We start from the raw sequence: 18,293 nt of genomic DNA, 5'->3' as shown, positions 1-18,293 counted from the left end.
GTTCTTGTACCCGAACTGAACTTTGGACTAAACCCAATGAACCCGGACATCCAGGGGTCGGCTCATCCCCAAATATGACGCATGCTTGAAAAAGTGAACTGCCCCCGAAGTGTTGTAACAGGTTGCGTGATGGCCACCCATTCCCTATCCATGAGGTCTCCATGAAAGGCTGGTTGTATCTACAGCTGATGCAGCTTACTCCAAAAATTTTCTTGGGATCGTCTCACAGGACTCACTGGTGATTCCAGATCTGAAGGCTATTTAATGCAGCAAGTATTTGTTTTGTATCCGTGAAGTATTTTTTCTTGTACTTATACTATCTCGTTGGACTGCTTACTACAAATAAATAATATCAGCTCTGATAACTAATCGGACTTGTGTCCTTTTCACTATATCTTGCTATGCGTTTTTTTGAGTATAAGGTAGTTGCTAAGTACCTGCCTGGTGTTCCCGCCGCCGATCTCTGCTGGCTCACAGTGGTCATGGACCTCTCTTAGCAGAAATTCTGTGACATCACATCGACAGAGCAGCTGCTTCTCTTCCCCTCAGTTCTGTTGACAGGGCGTGGGTGCTGACATCATGCTGATTGACTGCTCCTCACTGCATAATTACAGGGGGCCGGCTGTCAATCAGCATGACGTCGGCGGTGATGCCCTGAACAGCTGATCTGTTGATGTGAAGCAGCAGAATCGCCAGCAGGAGCGGGCTGTGATCGCGCTGGGCAGAACAGACAGGTAGCTGCAGGTCAGTTCTTAACTCCATAAGAAAAAAAAAAAAAAACTCCCAGATAACCCCTCTAAGTGGTTATGAGAACCCGTCACTTTAAGGAAAAAATTACGCTTGAAGAGAAGTTGTCACCATGAATATGTCCAATCTACTGGCAGCAAGTTATAGGCCAAGAGGAGCTCAGCAGATTTATAGTAAATATTGTTATAGTAAATATTTACTGGCTCGTTTTGTATCAATGTCAAGTTCTGGCATTCCTGGATTAGGAGTCCAGTGGGCGGTGTTAGTCAGTGACTGACAGATGTATGTATTGAGTAAACAGGCTGCAGATTATACCAACTATTTTCCCACAATCCTACTTGTTCAAATACAGAGGATCCCTTTAATGGCAAATTCACTAAAACTAAAAAACTATTTTGTTACGTTTCTAAGTTCTGTAGGTTTTTGAGAAAGTTGGATTGCAACCAATTTGGGCAAAATCAAAACCCCTGTGGTTGCTATAATGATGGCCATTGTAACATAGTGTGCTTGGAAACAGATATAATTAAGAAATAGCTGAAAAGAATTTGTAATAAAAAGGATTTTTTTTCTATTTTGGGATGAAACGCTGTTCAGACAGCCTGTTATCATGCTGTATAAATATCGAGCATACAACAGACTCCCACAGAGCAGATGAATACATGGATGTGAAAGCTGCACGGCTTCTCAGATAAGGGGTCCTCAGCTGCACTGTCACCCTGTGCCCCCTGTGCCTAAGAGCGGCTGATCCAACAGAGGTGGAGCACTACAGATCCCAGCCCTGATAGCTGGCTGCTGCCTCCTGTCATCTCCTGTCACATCCTACTTAATGTTACAGTTATGACACCACACAGCACATGTACACTTCTTTATATTGGCAGGAATGCTTAGACTTTTAGTCCCACAAGTAATAACTGTCATAGTTAAGTGATTTTCATTGTATTCTATGTTGTCTACTGCCTCATCTAGACCCAAAATATTCCGCATCAATACTGCCCTAGTAATTACAGCCCAATTTATACATGTGCCTTTGTTAATCCAGATTAGGCCACTTTTTGGTTGAGTAATACAGCAGCACTCTTGTGGCTGATCTCCTTAAAGTGAACCTGACATCTGATACATGCTGCCTAATCCACGGGCAGCATGTATCCGGCGCTGGCTGTACGAGCTCAGCCTGGTATGTTTCACTTTGAAATGCTGCGGTGTTTCAGAGAAAAACATACTTTCTAGTTGCCGGGACTGACACGGCGCTATAGACCAGTTGGACAGGTGGGTCCCCAGCAGTCTCTCCCTGTCTGCTGCCAGAGACTGACAGGTCTATGACTTTATGGGCAGGTAGGCAGAGTCCTGTCGATCCAGGGCAGGGGGCTGGGGGAAGCCACAGGGGACCCCCTGTTCGCCTATGGGCCTGATCCTGGCAATAGGCAACATCCACAGATTGTAGTAAAGGGAAGAAAGTTCTTTAATTGACCTATATCATTACATTACCAAGGTATTCATAGGGGTTAATAAAAAAACTTCTTTTCTCTGCAATTCTTGGCGTGCTGCCTATTTCTTTGTTTTACTATTGATTGAAGGGTTAATGGTCGGTACCCTGAAGCTTACACCCATTTTTTCCACTTTGCTGCTTTTTCTTATTCGGTTTAGATACTAGAAGTGTGTATATATATATATATATATATATATATATATATATATATATATATATAGATAGATATAGATAACACTGATAATAAATACAGTACAGACCAAAAGTTTGGACACACCTTCTTATTTAAAGATTTTTCTGTATTTTCATGACTATGAAAATTGTACATTCACACTGAAGGCATCAAAACTATGAATTAACACATGTGGAATTATATACTTAACAAAAAAGTGTGAAACAACTGAAAATATGTCTTATATTCTTGGTTCTTCAAAGTAGCCTCCTTTTGCTTTGATGACTGCTTTGCACACTCTTGGCATTCACTTGATGAGCTTCAAGAGGTAGTCACCGGAAATGGTTTTCACTTCACAGGTGTGCCCTGTCAGGTTTAATAAGTTTGATTTCATGCCTTATAAATGGGGATTGGACTATCAGTTGTGTTGTGCAGAAGTCAGGTGGATACACAGCTGATAGTCCTACTGAATAGACTGTTAGAATTTGCATTATGGCAAGAAAAAAGCAGCTAAGTAAAGAAAAACGAGTGGCCATCATTACTTTAAGAAATGAAGGTCAGTCAGTCAGAAAAATTGGGCAAACTTTGAAAGTGTCCCCAAGTGCAGTTGCAAAAACCATCAAGCGCTACAAAGCTCACATGAGGACCGCCCCAGGAAAGGAAGACCAAGAATCACCTCTACTTCTTAGGATAAGTTTATCCGAGTCACCAGCCTCAGAAATCGCAGGTTAACAGCAGCTCAGATTAGAGACCAGGTCAATGCCACACAGAGTTCTAGCAGCAGACACATCTCTTCAACAACTGTTAAGAGGAGACTTTGTGCAGCAGGCCTTCATGGTAAAATAGCTGCTAGGAAACCACTGCTAAGGACTGGCAACAAGCAGAATAGACTTGTTTGGGCCAAAGAACACAAGGAATGGACATTAGACCAGTGGAAATCTGTGCTTTGGTCTGAGGAGTCCAAATTTGAGATTTTTGGTTCCAACCACCGTGTCTTTGTGCGATGCAGAAAAGGTGAACGGATGGACTCTACATGCCTGGTTCCCAACGTGAAGCATGGAGGAGGAGGTGTGATGGTGTGGGGGTGCTTTGCTGGTGACACTGTTGGGGATTTATTTAAAATTGAAAGCATACTGAACCAGCATGGCTACCACAGCATCTTGCAGCTGTGGCACCCCTGAGGGTTCGACCGCCACAGGGATGCTGCACCTCTTTAATGGGGTGTAGTGTTCCTCCTTTGAGGTAAGAACAGTGCGATGGTCAGGACCCTACCTCCACATCCAACACCACACTTCTCCCACCAGAGGGGGCTAGTAGGCACTAGGTGCTGCCCCTGCTGGAAGTTGGGAGACTGGGGAACCAAGAGATAGGGGAACCAACTAGTGGGTGAGGGTGGAGGATTCACATTTCAGTGACAATTTAAATTTCATATTTAATACACATCCATTTTGGTTCTGGGTTCTTTGATCGTGACCTCCCTCCCTGAGCGTGGATCCTGTGTGTACCTGCAGAGGATGGGGACACAGCCCTCGTACCCTGGCCTTGGGTCGAGGGGCAGGTTGCAGATAATGTATGTCTCAGCCCGGTCAAGGACCATGACCAAGAAGGCCTGGAGCTTAGGAGTGTAGCTCCACCGCAAATGGATCCCAGGGGGATGCAGACGGAGCGGTATACGCCACCTGTCCTCGCCAACCTGATCTATTCAGAGGGATTCCGGCTGCAAGAGGGGTACCGGCCCCCGACACCTGACCTTGCCACTCTACGTCCTGGTCAGGGAAGTCCGGTAGGCCCTGAGAATCCCACCGGGTAATGGAAGGAGCGGAGCTGCCACCCGTACCCTTTTTCTATCTACACACACACAGACAGGAAAGGACCCGGTCTGAAGTCTAGGAACACTCTGGTGCGGGGTCCTGATTTAACACTGGACTTACTCGGAGGTTGTCGGACCCCCCCGTCTCTGGTGACCGCAGAACTCCGCGAGGAGCAGGGAGAAGCCGTTCAACTGCAATCTCCACCGTGAGTAAAAGCCCTGGAAGTTAACCCCTATGGCCTCCAGACTCTTTATTCTGCACTACGCTGCACCACGCAGCACCAGAACTCCTATACTACTACCCCCTCCATTCTGTCTCTCTGCCCTGAGGCCCTGCTCCGCCTGTGGGGAGTAGTAACAACGACGGCTGCCATAACACCCTGCCTCAGCGGACTGCAGCAGCGCTGGTGGCCTTCACGAGGTGCCACAGGTGGCATAGTCGAGATCAGCCACTTAACCCGGATAAGCCCATACCACCCTTTTTAATGTGACGGCCCTGGGCACGGAGCGGGTCCGGGCCACGGCTGCACCCCATCGACAACACAGGACCCGGTTCCGAGTCCCCCATCTCCCAGGGTAGGGCTTCCAGCGTCACACACAGCGGCATGCTATTTCATCCGGTTTGCATTTAGCTGGACCATCATTTATTTTTCAACAGGACAATGACCCCAAACACACCTCCAGGCTGTGTAAGGGCTATTTGACCAAGAAGGAGAGTGATGGGGTGCTACGCCAGATGACCTGGCCTCCACAGTCACCAGACCTGAACCCAATCGAGATGGTTTGGGGTGAGCTGGACCGCAGAGTGAAGGCAAAAGGGCCAACAAGTGCTAAGCATCTCTGGGAACTCCTTCAAGGATTGTTGGAAGAACATTTCCGGTGACTACCTCTTGAAGCTCATCAAGAGAATGCTAAGAGTGTGCAAAGCAGTCATCAAAGCAAAAGGTGGCTACTTTGAAGAACCTAGAATATAAGACATATTTTCAGTTGTTTCACACTTTTTTGTTAAGTATATAATTCCACAAGTGTTAATTCATAGTTTTGATGCCTTCAGTGTGAATGTACAATTTTCATAGTCATGAAAATACAGAAAAATCTTTAAATGAGACGGTGTGTCCAAACTTTTGGTCTGTACTGTATATGAGTTAAAATATAGATAGATATTAAATGTGTATGTATATAGTTGGGGAGCACGGTGGCTCAGTGGTTAGCATTGCAGCACTGGGGTCCTAGGTTCAAATCCCACTAAGGACAACATCTGCAAGGAGTTTGTATGTTCTCCCCATGTTTGCGTGGGTTTCCTCCAGGCTCTCCGGTTTCCTCCAACACTTTAAAGACATACTGATAGGGAATCTAGATTGGGGACAGTGATGATGGTGATGTCTGTAAATCGCTGTGGAATTAATGGCGCTATATAAGTGAGTAAAATAAATATAGATAACACTGATAAATATATGAGTAGATAGATGGATGACTTTTTGTCTCCCACTGCCTCTTGTCGGAGTTTTTCTTCCCTTCTTCCTCTCCCCTGGCTGTGCGGCTGGTAGCAGCCAGCAGAGGGCGCTCCTCCGTGCAGCTGGCAGAATGGCTGCTGCTCTCTCGCTCCCCTCCTCCCGTGTCTCTCACTTGCTCTGTCTCTCTCGCAGTGTGATGCTGCTGCCTCCTCCAGCCACAGCCGAGCAGCCGGAGCCCAGCGCAGAGCTCCCCGGGGCGGACACTGCCACCTCCTGCCCCCGGTGCCTGATCCCGGCCACCTCCGCTCCCCCCTGCAGGACGCAGCGCTGCCTCCTCTGCTATTATGGATCTATTCGACTTTTTCCGAGACTGGGAGCTGGAGCAGCAGTGGTGGGTATTCTCCTCGCTCTTCTCTGCTGTGCAGCTGTTACCTTTGTTAAGGTGTGTGTGCCCCCGGTGCCAGGGCTGCCGCCCCGTGTGCCCGGGACTTTCCGTCAGTCAGGTGCTGGCAGAGATTTGTGTGCGCTTTTCTTCCCTCTCCTGTGCTGATCTGCCGGGGAAGCTGCGGATTGGGAGCGCTGGACGGGCTAAGTTTCCAGATGCCACCACGTCAGATGCTCTCATGTAGCCCACCTGACCGGCAGCAGCGGTAGCGACGGCTCACACAGGAGATGCGACTTGTTACAGCTGTTGTGGATACAATGTATCACTTGTGTCATGGTGCCCTGTGTGCAGGGAGGGGGTCCCTGTACATGGAGGGGGTCCCTGTAGTCCTGGATAGCCAGTGGCATGACATCAGAGGAGCCTGACATTATCTCCTGTCACATCCGTCACACAAGGGGTTAATAAGTGACTAGATGGAAAGATGACAGATGCATAGCTATATATTACATGGTGACACAGAGATTGCTAGGTATATTGTGTGTCTATATATATATATGTGTGTGTACATTATTGTTTTCTATTACTTTGTTAGGTATGCACACATATATGCACACACCGGTACTTTTTTAGATTTATATATATGTATTTGCATCCATACTTTATTAGGATCATACAGTATATGTATATATATATATATATATATATTATATACATGTATATGTACACACATTGTTAGGTATGTGTATCTGATCTGTATCCATCTAATATATATCTATGAATATGTTATTAATTAGCTATATATATATATATATATATATATATATATATATATATATAGATATGTGTGTATATCTATCTATATATATATCTATCTATATATATATCTATATATATATATTTTTTTTTACCTAGCGCTTACTCCATTCCTATTTTGGCACATTGATGTTCTCCTTAGATTTCGTAGATTTGAACCAATGTCTTCAATTTTGTCAAGGAAGTGTTATTGACCTACAAGATGTTTTCACTGTACTACACTATAGCATATGTTGGTGCTATACTACTACTGGAATTTAGACCCACCTATTCCTTTTAATGGTAGGGCATTTTTGGTGCATTCTTTGTAAATTTCATTCTTTTGCTCTATGGGAATTTGTGGCTGAAAAGTTGTGGTGAACTATAGACATTTCCTCTTTGAAGGCTTCCATGACAGGTTGTGGAAATGTTTGAGATGCCAGCGCTGTGCTGTCAGGTAAATGGATGACCTCGAGCTGTGATTTCTTTTTTTTTTTTTTTAAACCTCGTTCTGGTTTTAATTAGAGAGAATCATTTATTAGGAAACATACAAATGTCAGAAGGGGGCAGTTGTGGGATGAATGTGTACGGTGGATGGGGATAAATGGATTTTACACTTGTAAGGTTTGTAATGTATTGTTCAGTCAGTCTGTAATAATATTTGGTGTTTCGTGTAAATGCGGATGTAGCAGAGCTGATTGTGTTTGAAGCTGTTTGTGGCAGCCCTTGGCACGTTGATGACCTGCATTCCTATGCTAAACCAGATAAAAGATCATTATGACGGCATCAATTACGCCAAATGACAAACGCATCTGCTAAGCTCAGCTCTGCTTCATGGGTAACATTTCGTGTTCTTTTTATGGTTTTATTCAAATGCAGCTGTCATTAGGATGTGACAAATATCCTTTTTTCATGTTTCTGACTCCGATCCATAATGTTACCCGTGCGCACACAGCACCAGGTCCAGAAGTGGACACTTTACTCCATTTTCACAACGTCCCTTATCCTTGTGCTATAAAAAGCTTTATTGTTTTCTGCTGGAATGAATTATATTATGTGAGGCTTATATTAAAGCGTTTTATTTGAGTGGTTTGAATACAATGAAAAGTGATATCATTGGGGTTGTGAGGCTTTGACATCACTTTGCTTTCTTGCCCATTAGCTAATACTGATCTAAAGAGAAGTGGGGGTTTTCTTGTGCCTGCTTTTGGCTAAGAGTGGTGTCTCCTTTAGCCAATAACTAGCGCCCTTTCAAAATAATGGACACCCACCAGTGACGTACATAGAAAACTGGGGTCCCCATAGTATACATTAAAATACGCCTCCTAATCTAGTGGCATGTCACCTAGGACAGAAGGGCCAGGTGCTGGTTACCCCTCACTCATTTTATGGCTCTTGGACAGTTTTCAGTATCCTTTGTTTGCGAGCAATGCCGCTCCCCCGTTAGAGTAGGTTCACACGAGCGCGTGTAAAATCGGTCAGAGTTTCATCCAGGAAACTCATTTTTTCTCACTTGTCATCTGTGTACAATCCGTTTTTTTTTACAGCAGCTATTAATCATTTTCAAGACCATTTACAGTTTCCTATGTTGCAGAATTTCCACGTATCCCTAATAAACGGATGCTCTTCTTCTGTCGTTCCCTCCGGCATCCAATTTTTATTTTGTGCACTGATAGATTTGAGTGGGTGAATCTCATCCGATTTACGGAAGAAACTAGTGCATGCTGCGATTTTTTTTTTTTCACTCGCAGATTTGGTCCGTGAAAAAAACACTCATCTTCACTGCCCCATTGAATAATATTGGTCTGACACTCAGCACTCAGACTGAAAATATGGCTGTGTGAACGAGCCCTAATAGGGAGCCCTGCATACATTCAATACACAGGTTCTATCTCTTAACAGCCAGAGTAGAAACAACCCAAGTGTTACCCTCTTGCTAAGGGCTCGCTCATACGAGCGTATAATTCGGACGAGTGCTGTCAGATGTTTTATCAGATAGCACCCAGCCCAGGGTTATACTATGGGGCAGCGCAGATATGCTGTTTTTTTTTCTCATGCTGATTCGACATGAAAAAAAGTGCATCCGATAATCGTACCATGCATATCCATTCAAGTCTATGGGTGCGTGTAAAACATCGGACTGCACTCGGATGTTATCCGAGTGCAGTCAGATTTACTTGGACACACTATGGAGAAGATGGAGAAATCAAGTTCTCCTTCTTCTCCACACCTGTGCTGTGATTCTCTCATGCGAGAGAATTGGATCACACCAAACTGACATTCTGCTCAAACTCTGATCAGAGTTGGAGCAGAGTCTCATTAGCATAATTAGCCCAATTCTGTCACAAGAGAGAATCTACGCCAGTGTGAACAAACCCTAAGGCTATGTGCCCACGATGCAGAAATGCTCAGGATTTTTTCCTGAGCGTTTCTGCATCTCCCTGGCAGAAAAAAACGCATGCGGATTGTACATGTGGATTGTACATGCGTTTTCCTGCCAGGGACATGCGGAAATGGAGCGTTATTCACTGACATTTTCGCATGTGGATTGGCAAGTGCTTTCCAAGAGATTAGCATCACTTGGAAAGTGCTTGTCAACTTGGTCACACTTTATAAATCCATGCAAACAGCATGGATTTATATACTGTGACCCGAGAGAATGTAAAAATAAAAAAATAAATCTATACTTACCCTCCGATGGCCCGCGCTGTCTTGTTTCGCTCGGTCCCGGCTGCCGGCAGCAGTGAATTGAAAGACCTGCCGACGTCAGCGTCGCGTGACCCGTCACATGACTCTGACCTCAGCGCAGGTCCTTCAATTCACTGCACAGTGCCGGGAAGCAAGCAGGAGCGCAGCGCGGGCCGACAGAAGATAAGTATACATTTATTTTTTATTTATTCTTTTTTTACAGATTTTTTAATGGTACCTGGGTGTGGATGAGACTCTCCTCTCCTCTACACCTGGGTACTATCCGCACATTAGAACGCTTGGATTACGCATCTACATATACAGTGATGCGTAATCCATGCGGTCTAATGCAAGTCAATGGCGGCGAAGACGCAGCACTTCCGCAAAATAATTGGTAGCTGCGTTTTTTCAGCACATGCGGATTATCATTGGGGAACATTGCTGCCCTTCTACCATGCATTTTTAATGCGTTTTTAATGCGTTTCCGCAGCTGCAAAAACGCTGCGGAAACGCATTAAAAACGCATCGTGGGCACACAGCCTAAAGGTTACATAAACCTTTGACTCCCGACTGATTAAACAATGGTGTGCAAATACGTAGCCGTTCCCCACTGCTTATTTTAGGGGGCATGCAACAGAAGGAAACCTCTGCTTTCAACCTTACCATAAAAATCTGTCATAGCAAAGTGATTTTCCAAACTAGAAAACTTTTAAGGCTATGTGCACACGATTCGGATTTGGTGCGTTTTTTGTGCGTTTTTTTCTGTGCGGAAATGCAACAGAAACGCATTGCACATCTTATCCCATGACGTCCTATGACATTTTGCAAGTTCTGTGCACATGGTCAGGATTTTTTCTGCGTGGATTTTAGTTGCGGAAGAAAATGCAGCATAACCATTTCTTGTGCATTTTCGCATGCGGATTTGCCTATACAATGCATTGGAAAAACGCATGGCAAATCTTCAAGTAAAATCTCTTAAAAAACTCTTAAAGCTATGTGCCCACGATGCAGAAATGCTCCAGATTTTTTCCTGAGCATTTCTGCATCTTCCTGGCAGAAAAAACGCATGCGGATTGTACATGCGGATTGTACATGCGTTTTTCCTGCCAGGGACATGCGGATGTGAAGCGTTCTTCACATGCATTTCCGCATGCGGGTTGACAAGCGCTTTCCAAGCGATTTTAGCATCACTTAGAAAGTGCTTGACAACTTGGTCACACTATATAAATCCATGCAACCGGCATGGATTTATATAGTGTGACCCCAAAGAATGGTTAAAAATAAATATCATACTTACCTTCTGATGGCCCCCGGTGTCTTTATTCGATGCGTCTCCACTTGCCGGCAGCTCGCGGTACACTGAAAGGACTTGCCGACGTCAGCGGTTGCGTGACCCGTCACATGACTAAATGACATCACCGCAGGTCCTTGAGTCCACCGCGATCTGCCGGTAAGCCGAGACAAGGACACCAGGGCCATCAGAAGGTAAGTATATATTTATTTTTTATTTTATTCTTTTTTTACAGGTTCTATGGTACCCGGGTCTGGAGGATAGTCTCCTCTTCTCCAAACCCGGGTACTATCCGCACATTGAAACGCATGGGTTCCGCATGTGCAAGATGCAGTGATGCGGATTACATGCGTTCCAATGCAAGTCAATGGCGGCGAAAACGCAGCGCTTCCGCAAAATAATTGGTAGTGCTGCGTTTTTTTCCGCAATGATATTCCGCAGTGGAAATTTCCGCAGCATGTGCACAGCACGTGCGGATTATCATTGGGGAACATGGCAGGCCTTCTACCAAGCGTTTTTTTAAGCGTTTCTGCAGCGGAATTGCCACTGCGGAATCGCTTAAAAAACGCATCGTGGGCACACAGCCTAAAAAACGCTTCAAAAACGCATCTAAAATCCGCATGCGTTTTTTTCTGCCACGAACATGCAGAAGTGGTCCGGAAAATTTCTGCTTCATTTCTGCATCGTGAGCACATAGCCTTAATGTAAGATGTGACTTAACGACGACAAGCATTCATATTCTTACTACATGCTGGTATTATTCTATGGCTGGCACGTTACCACTCTGCATTCTTCTGCTCACTGGCAGGATTAGATGTTTTATGGTCCACGTCTGCTGTCATTGTTTTATTGTGTTGACTTAGTGACTGCAGCAGGAAATCTGCTCCTGGAATCACTGCTGGTGAAGATAACAAATAACCATTGAGACTAGTGAAATCACTATATCTCCATTGCAGTAATGCTTGTCTGATGCCTATGAGTGGTGTTTACTTGTGAGCATACCCAACTTGTCTCTGCCTGAACGATTTGGCTCCATTTAACCCTTTAACAGGTGGGGCTCTACAGTACGCCCATCGGATTGCTGGTGCGGAAGGTGCCTCTGGATTATTGCTGATTTTCTTTACAAGATGTGTTGTTTTCAGAACCCTTGTGTGACCTTCACTTACTGCATTGTAAAGTTTTAAGGCCGCTTTAACTGCTTACTAAAAACAAACCGTAAACTTATTTTGTGCCCCATGTAATACTCACAATGAAATGTAATATGAGGATGGAGTCATTAGGGGTCTTTATTAGGCATGGGCTCGGTTGTAATTTTCTGCTGTGGGATTCATTTCATGTGAAGGGCTGTTTGGTATTTTGTGTTAACATATATAATTGCAGGAATATTAATTATAACAATAATATTTACATTTCCTCTGTAACATTGTAACAAACATTTTGAATGGATTTTTAAATATTTCCCTTGTCTAAGCCTACATTCCCACAATCAGCTTTAATTGCGTTTTTGACGCTGCGTCAAAAACGCAGCGTCTTACAGTTCCAGCAAAGTGGATGGGATTTATAAAAATCTCCTGCTCACTGGGATTCTTATTTATTCAGCGTAAACTGACCGGCGGTGCGTGTATCAAATTCGCAGCATGTCAATTTTTCTTGTGGGTATTCAGAGTTTTCCGTGTGGATTTTCCCCATAGACTTGCATTAGGTGTGGAAAATCCACATGCGTTTTTAATGAGTTTGCCATGGCAGAAACGCATTAAAAATGTCTAAATTACTAATTGCTTTAAGGTGGAAACAAAAGGCTATTCACAAAATTTCAGATATCGTAGAGAGAATTTCTTCTCATAGTTTTTGAACTCTCGCTTGCTTTAAGAGAGAACAAATTTATAAGGTATACCAAGAGATGGAAGCTTTGGAATTACGTTCCTTACCCTTAGCTGGATGTATAGATATATGTTGATTAACCTAGAACAAGACAAGTCAAGTTTCATCATCCTTGACAAACTCAACTATTAAAGGACTTTTTCAGAATCTAAGTTCAGTATACCAATTGGACATATGATCCCTAATGATACAGATAAGTAATAGGTGCAAAAATTCTGCAACATCAAAAGCTCATTATGGGAATTTAGCCTAATACATAATAGCCGTGGGATATAAGACACGTAGGGTTTTAGTGAACAGGTAGTGAAGGTGTATATTAAGGCTTCATGTGTGTAGTGCACAGTCTGTGCAGAGGGACAAGGAGTCCTATTGAGTGTAGATGCATATGGTGTATTATGCATTGCTGTAATATGTAGATATTCTCCCGTAGAAGCTGTGCCTCTAAGGGAAAATACATCTGTAAGACAGCATTTAATAGAGCAGGACAACAATTTTTTTTTCTTTCAGATTCATGCAGCATTCGACAGCAAAAAACTGTGTATGAAGTTGAAGGCATAGGAAGGTACAGTATGGGCCTATTGACTTGTATGCAGGGCTGTAGCCAGGTTTTCCTTCATCAACCCCCAGAGACTGAGGCAGAGGTTAAGTCACAGAGCTAACCTTCTATGTAAATACCCTAACAGGCAAAGTGACTGTCTGGGGCAACTATGACAGCCCCTAGGGGCCTTTGTAGCCCATTTTGCCATATCTACACCATTGTGTCATATTTACAGGGGTTGTCCAGAGAAAACAAGTTATCACCTACCTACCAGGTATCTGTGGGTATCCCACCACTTAAACCCACTCAGATTGGGGAATTTTTATCTCCTTTTCAAAATGTGGGGGCAAGTCGTCTGACCACTGCTTCTCTATGGTGCTGTTAGAAAAAGCCGTCACTGATCAGCCCCATAGGGAATGAATGGATCGCGGGTCGAGCGTGCGCACTGCTGCTACATTGTAATGGGGATAAAAGTTTCCCATCCTGCTCAGTGCTGGAAACCCACTGATCATCACTATCCTGTGGATAGAAGATAACTTGTTTTCCCCTGACACCCCCTTTCCGTTCATATGGCTTAAAGGGGTTGTCCACTTCTAGGACAACCCCTTTTTGAACTAAATATATGGACCCGATAAAATAAAAAAACCTATACTCGCCCCCCATGCTGGCGCCATTCCCATGGTATCGGCACTCACTCTCCCCGGGGCTCCCGTGCGGTTGTTGTGACACGTGATGCCCGGCGCCCAATCAGCGCTGCCGTCACTGTCTCCGCATGAAATTGAACATGAAGAGGAAGTCAGAGATCAGCTGCAGCCTGGACTTACTCTTCATGTTCGATTTGACAGAAGGCGGAGACGGTGATGCCAGCTCTGATTGGGTGCCGGGCACCTTGTGTCATTTCACCGTATCACAGCCCTGGGACCGCGAGTGCCGACACCCCTGGAACACTGTCAGCACAGTAGGTGAGTATAGGTTTTTTTATTTTATTGGGGCCAAACATTTTGTTCAAGAAGGGGTTGTCCTAGTAGTGGACAACCCCTTTAAGCTCACCATACATATTAGATTCCCCCCCAATTCACAGGGACATTTATATGGGTCTAGTGTTCCTATGTCCTCTGCAAAAGCTGCTGTCAGAATCATCTGGCAGTGATTTATCTAACTTCTGAAAAAAAGGACTGTGTGATTGGATCCCAACCGCCTTATCTTATGCTCCCTGCATAATCTGTCGGGATAGTCAGGAAGCCCCCCATACACATTAAATGGTCGGCCAATCCTGCATAAAATCGCTGAGTTCAGCCAGCTGTTTATATGACATGTATTGGGGCACTTACTGTCTTTTACAGAGTTTTTTTTTTAGCCCAGTTCAAGCTTCTGTGGGAAGATTAGAAGCAAGGATTTGTTTTCTGCACGAAGATCAATAAATATCATGCTCATGTAATTTTTACCTACATCCTAGTTTACTTACATTTTTGTTGTTACTTACAATCTATTGCTCACTGTTATCAGCCGTTTAGGCTGGCTACTTTATAATACAATTATTAGAAGTCCCCCTAAAAAAAAAAAAAAAACCCTGCCCTCATGGTTTGTACCTATCTCGCATATCTTCAGCTCTGAAAACCTCCAGGAACATATCCATACGTGATAAGTGGCTCAATGCAGCATTAAGGAGCATTTACACCGAGTGATTATTGCTGTAATGTGAACCCTAATCAGCTCCTGTACAGGAGATAAAATGTGGCTTGTTTGCAAAATTACTGTGTTCACTCAGTCTTTGGGCTAAAATCATCATAACGTTACTATACAGAGAAATAGAATACATGTGATTATCAATTTAATGACTATTTACCATTGGAGGGAAAATATTGAATAGAGTATGTATTCTCTGTATACCTCCATCTGTGCGTTCTGTCTGATTATCTTTCTTTTTTTTTTTTTTAATGTGCGGACCTCCTCTCACCCACTATGTGATTATCTTCACCTGTGATGTCATACTATAAACTATAATTAAGATTTCATAGTGCACGTAACGATTGCCAGAGAAATGGAAGTGTTCTGCGCTTACTGGAGGGATGAGATCCACAATCGGATGTAATATGATGGTTTATTGTCAACGCGTTTCGAGTCACACCGACTCCTTCTTCAGGACAACCACACATAAGAGCACGTGTTATATCATGTGTGTATCTTTATGGTGCCAGTGACACACAGTAGTATTTGTCTTCTTAAATACTATTCTTACAAAGGGCTGTTATAATCCTCAGGTTCATAATGTAAATGGTTCCATGTGAGATTAGAATGAGATATGGTAGTGCTAATCTTTCTTAATCTGGATCATATGTACATAAAGTCAATATAAACACATTCCAGAATATCTTGATACTTATAAGCAGAAGCTTTACTTTATGATTGTAGTGATACTGTGATATATTGGCGTCACTCCATGTAAAATAATGCGCTGTTAGGCTATGTTCCCACGATGAGTTTTTGATGTTGCAGATTTTCTGCACCATTTTTGCACCCATTAAGTAATATAGGTTACTTGCATTTTTTCAAAAATACGCAGCATAACATCTCATAAGAAAACTCAACGTAGCCTTAGACGCACATTATTAATGTATTACTCGTGTGGTGATAGGGTTTATGGGGTCCAGGCATCTATATTGACCCAACAAAATTATGTGGAAACTAAGGCTATGTTCCCAGGATGAGCTTTTAATGTTGCAGGTTTTCTACACACATTAAAGAGAACCTGACAGAAAAAACTGCCCGGCACTTCGAAAACAAGAAATAGGTGTGAACAGGTGCTTACTAGGAACAGCTACCTCCATACAACTAACAAACAAAGTAACACTCTGTAACCCTAAGTATGCGAACATGAAATATATGAAATTTGAATAGCATTACTGCTGTAGAAAATAGAAATCGTAGCGCATAAATTGGCCAATTCATGTGTAACTGGTAGCCACGTTAAGGCATTTCTCATTATATCAGGACCCTACCAATGTGAACTCCTCTCTAAGAGACATAAATCTGCTTGTGTAAGGGAAAGCAAGATCCTGCTGCAATTAAAAAAGCCTGTGGCTTAGAGGCGGAGTGCTCAGTCAAAGCCTATACATATAAACAGAAAAAACTGACCTGCACATCCAAAACTAGAAATAGGTGTGTACAGGTGCTTACTAGGAGCAGCTACCTCCATACAACTAACAAAGTAGCACTCTGTAACCCTAAGTATGCAAACATGAAATATATGAAATTTGAATAGCATTACTGCTGTAAAAAATAGAAATCTTAGCGCATAAATTGGCCAATTCATGCGACCCTGGTAGCCATGATAAGGCGTTTCTCATCATACCAGGAACCTGCCAATGTGAACTTCAGTCAAAGAGAAAAAAGTCTGTATGTGTATGGGAAAGCAAGATCCTTGCCTTATCGTGGCTACCAGGTACACATGAATTGGTCAATTTATGCGCTAAGATTTCTCATTTATTTCTATTTTCTTCAGCAGTAATGCTATTCAAATTTCATATATTTCATGTTCGCATACTTAGTGTTGCAGAGTTCTACTTTGTTAAAGAGAGCATTTTACTAAATAAAGTACAGACAGGGCCATATGGGCACTGTCATACTGATTAAGATGAAACCTCAGGTGAAGAAATACATTTTGTAGATTTTCTTTAATCCTTGTTTGAAGATTCCTTGTATTCATATCTTCGTGCATCGGGGCTGGACAGTGGGTAGGGTCTTCAGCTTTGTGCCGTCCTCTCCGCTGTGTCTGGATGTCCCTCCTCTTTATTTAAAATTCTAGCTGCTGGTGGCGCTTGAGCTGATTGGGCTCTTGGAAGTGTTCAGGAAAATGGTGCTGGCGGCTGCACATGGGTAGATTGCTCAATGCCACCGGCGTCATTTTACAGAAACCCACCAATTCCATCAATCTACAAAATGTATTTCTTCACCTGAGGTATCATTTTAATAAGTATGACAGCGCCAATATGGCCCTTTGTGTACTTTAGTAAAATGTTGCTGACAGGTTCTCTTTAAGTAAAATAGGTTACTTGCATTTTTTGAAATATGTGCAGCGTATAAAAACTCATGAAAAACTCATTGTGGGAACATAGCCTAAGATTTTAGTAACTTCAAAAAGATAAGTAGTGAGATAATGGAAATCTCTGGTCTGTGTGTGGAGTGGACACACTGCTAAGGAGGTACTTTCTTTTGGAAACTGTACCCCAAAGTGCTGTTTCAAAAATTGTTCATAGTATTAGATGAGATAGATACAGTTGAGCAAAATGATTCACTGGACCAATGCCCTATGCTATTCCTTCTATCTGCTGCTATCACCAATGCCTCTTCTGGTTAGTTGTCCCTCAAGAACGGGATTTCACTATGGCGCCAGAAATGTCGCAGGTAGGAGTTGATTTGCAGGGCTCTAGTCCCGCGATTATGGACCACCAACATGGCCACTGACCCGGGGTCCTTTGAATCTTTTTGATCCGCTCAAAGGGCTCAATCAGACGAGTGTATACATTGTTTCTGTGCTGTTTGATTTTTGATCTTATAGTACATGGACAGCACCATGTTATTCAATATGGTTGTTTAGATGAACAATTTTTCTCTCGGTCCAACTGTCCGTGGGAAAAAAAATATCGCTGCATGTGCAACTTTCTTCCGAGTCTCAGGTGAGACTCACCCATTCAAGTCTATGGGTGCGTAAAAAAAAAAAGCAGATCCCACACAGATCATCTGAGTGTAGAGATGAGTGAACCCGAACTGTTCGGGGTTGGTACTGGACACCTAGTATCTGATGCTGAACTCCGAACACTGACTTCTCCCGGAAGTCCATTTTAGTGTTATTAGTTTGGATGCAGAGAGAAAGAGAGCCTCATTGGGGTTACTCTGAAAACAGCCTCTGTGGGGGTGCTCTGCCTTCTTTGGCAGCCCCCTAGCCCTTACTATGATCATTTTATATCCCTTTTACCACACCAAAGTTCAGGTCCCCATTGACTTCTATGGGGTTCGGGTTGAAGTTCGGGTAGAGTTCTGGTACTCGAC

The 18,293-nt window shown here is 43.4% G+C and overlaps 1 protein-coding gene and 1 long non-coding RNA gene across 6 annotated transcripts in view; one reads left to right on the top strand and one right to left on the bottom strand.

Moving 5' to 3' along the window:
• The window catches only part of LOC141154802 (uncharacterized), a 489,862-nt gene that overhangs the window by 373,076 nt on the left and 98,493 nt on the right, over window positions 1–18,293 (bottom strand). The window lies entirely within an intron of this gene.
• AFF2 (ALF transcription elongation factor 2) overlaps window positions 5,874–18,293 on the top strand; it is a 692,736-nt gene continuing 680,316 nt past the window's right edge. For all 3 annotated transcript variants that reach the window (XM_073641227.1, XM_073641226.1, XM_073641228.1), the window contains exon 1: window positions 5,874–6,060. In XM_073641227.1, the coding sequence (XP_073497328.1) occupies window positions 6,014–6,060 (47 nt within the window). In that variant the 5' untranslated portion in view covers window positions 5,874–6,013. The remainder of the gene's footprint in view (window positions 6,061–18,293) is intronic.

The sequence above is a fragment of the Phyllobates terribilis genome, unplaced genomic scaffold, assembly GCF_046119375.1.
Source record: "Phyllobates terribilis strain yellow unplaced genomic scaffold, ASM4611937v1 Scaffold_7__3_contigs__length_470593459, whole genome shotgun sequence".
In the NCBI taxonomy this organism is placed as follows: Eukaryota; Metazoa; Chordata; class Amphibia; order Anura; family Dendrobatidae; genus Phyllobates; species Phyllobates terribilis.
Note: the sequence above shows the minus strand (reverse complement) of the source record. Positions and strands in the feature narration are given on the sequence as shown.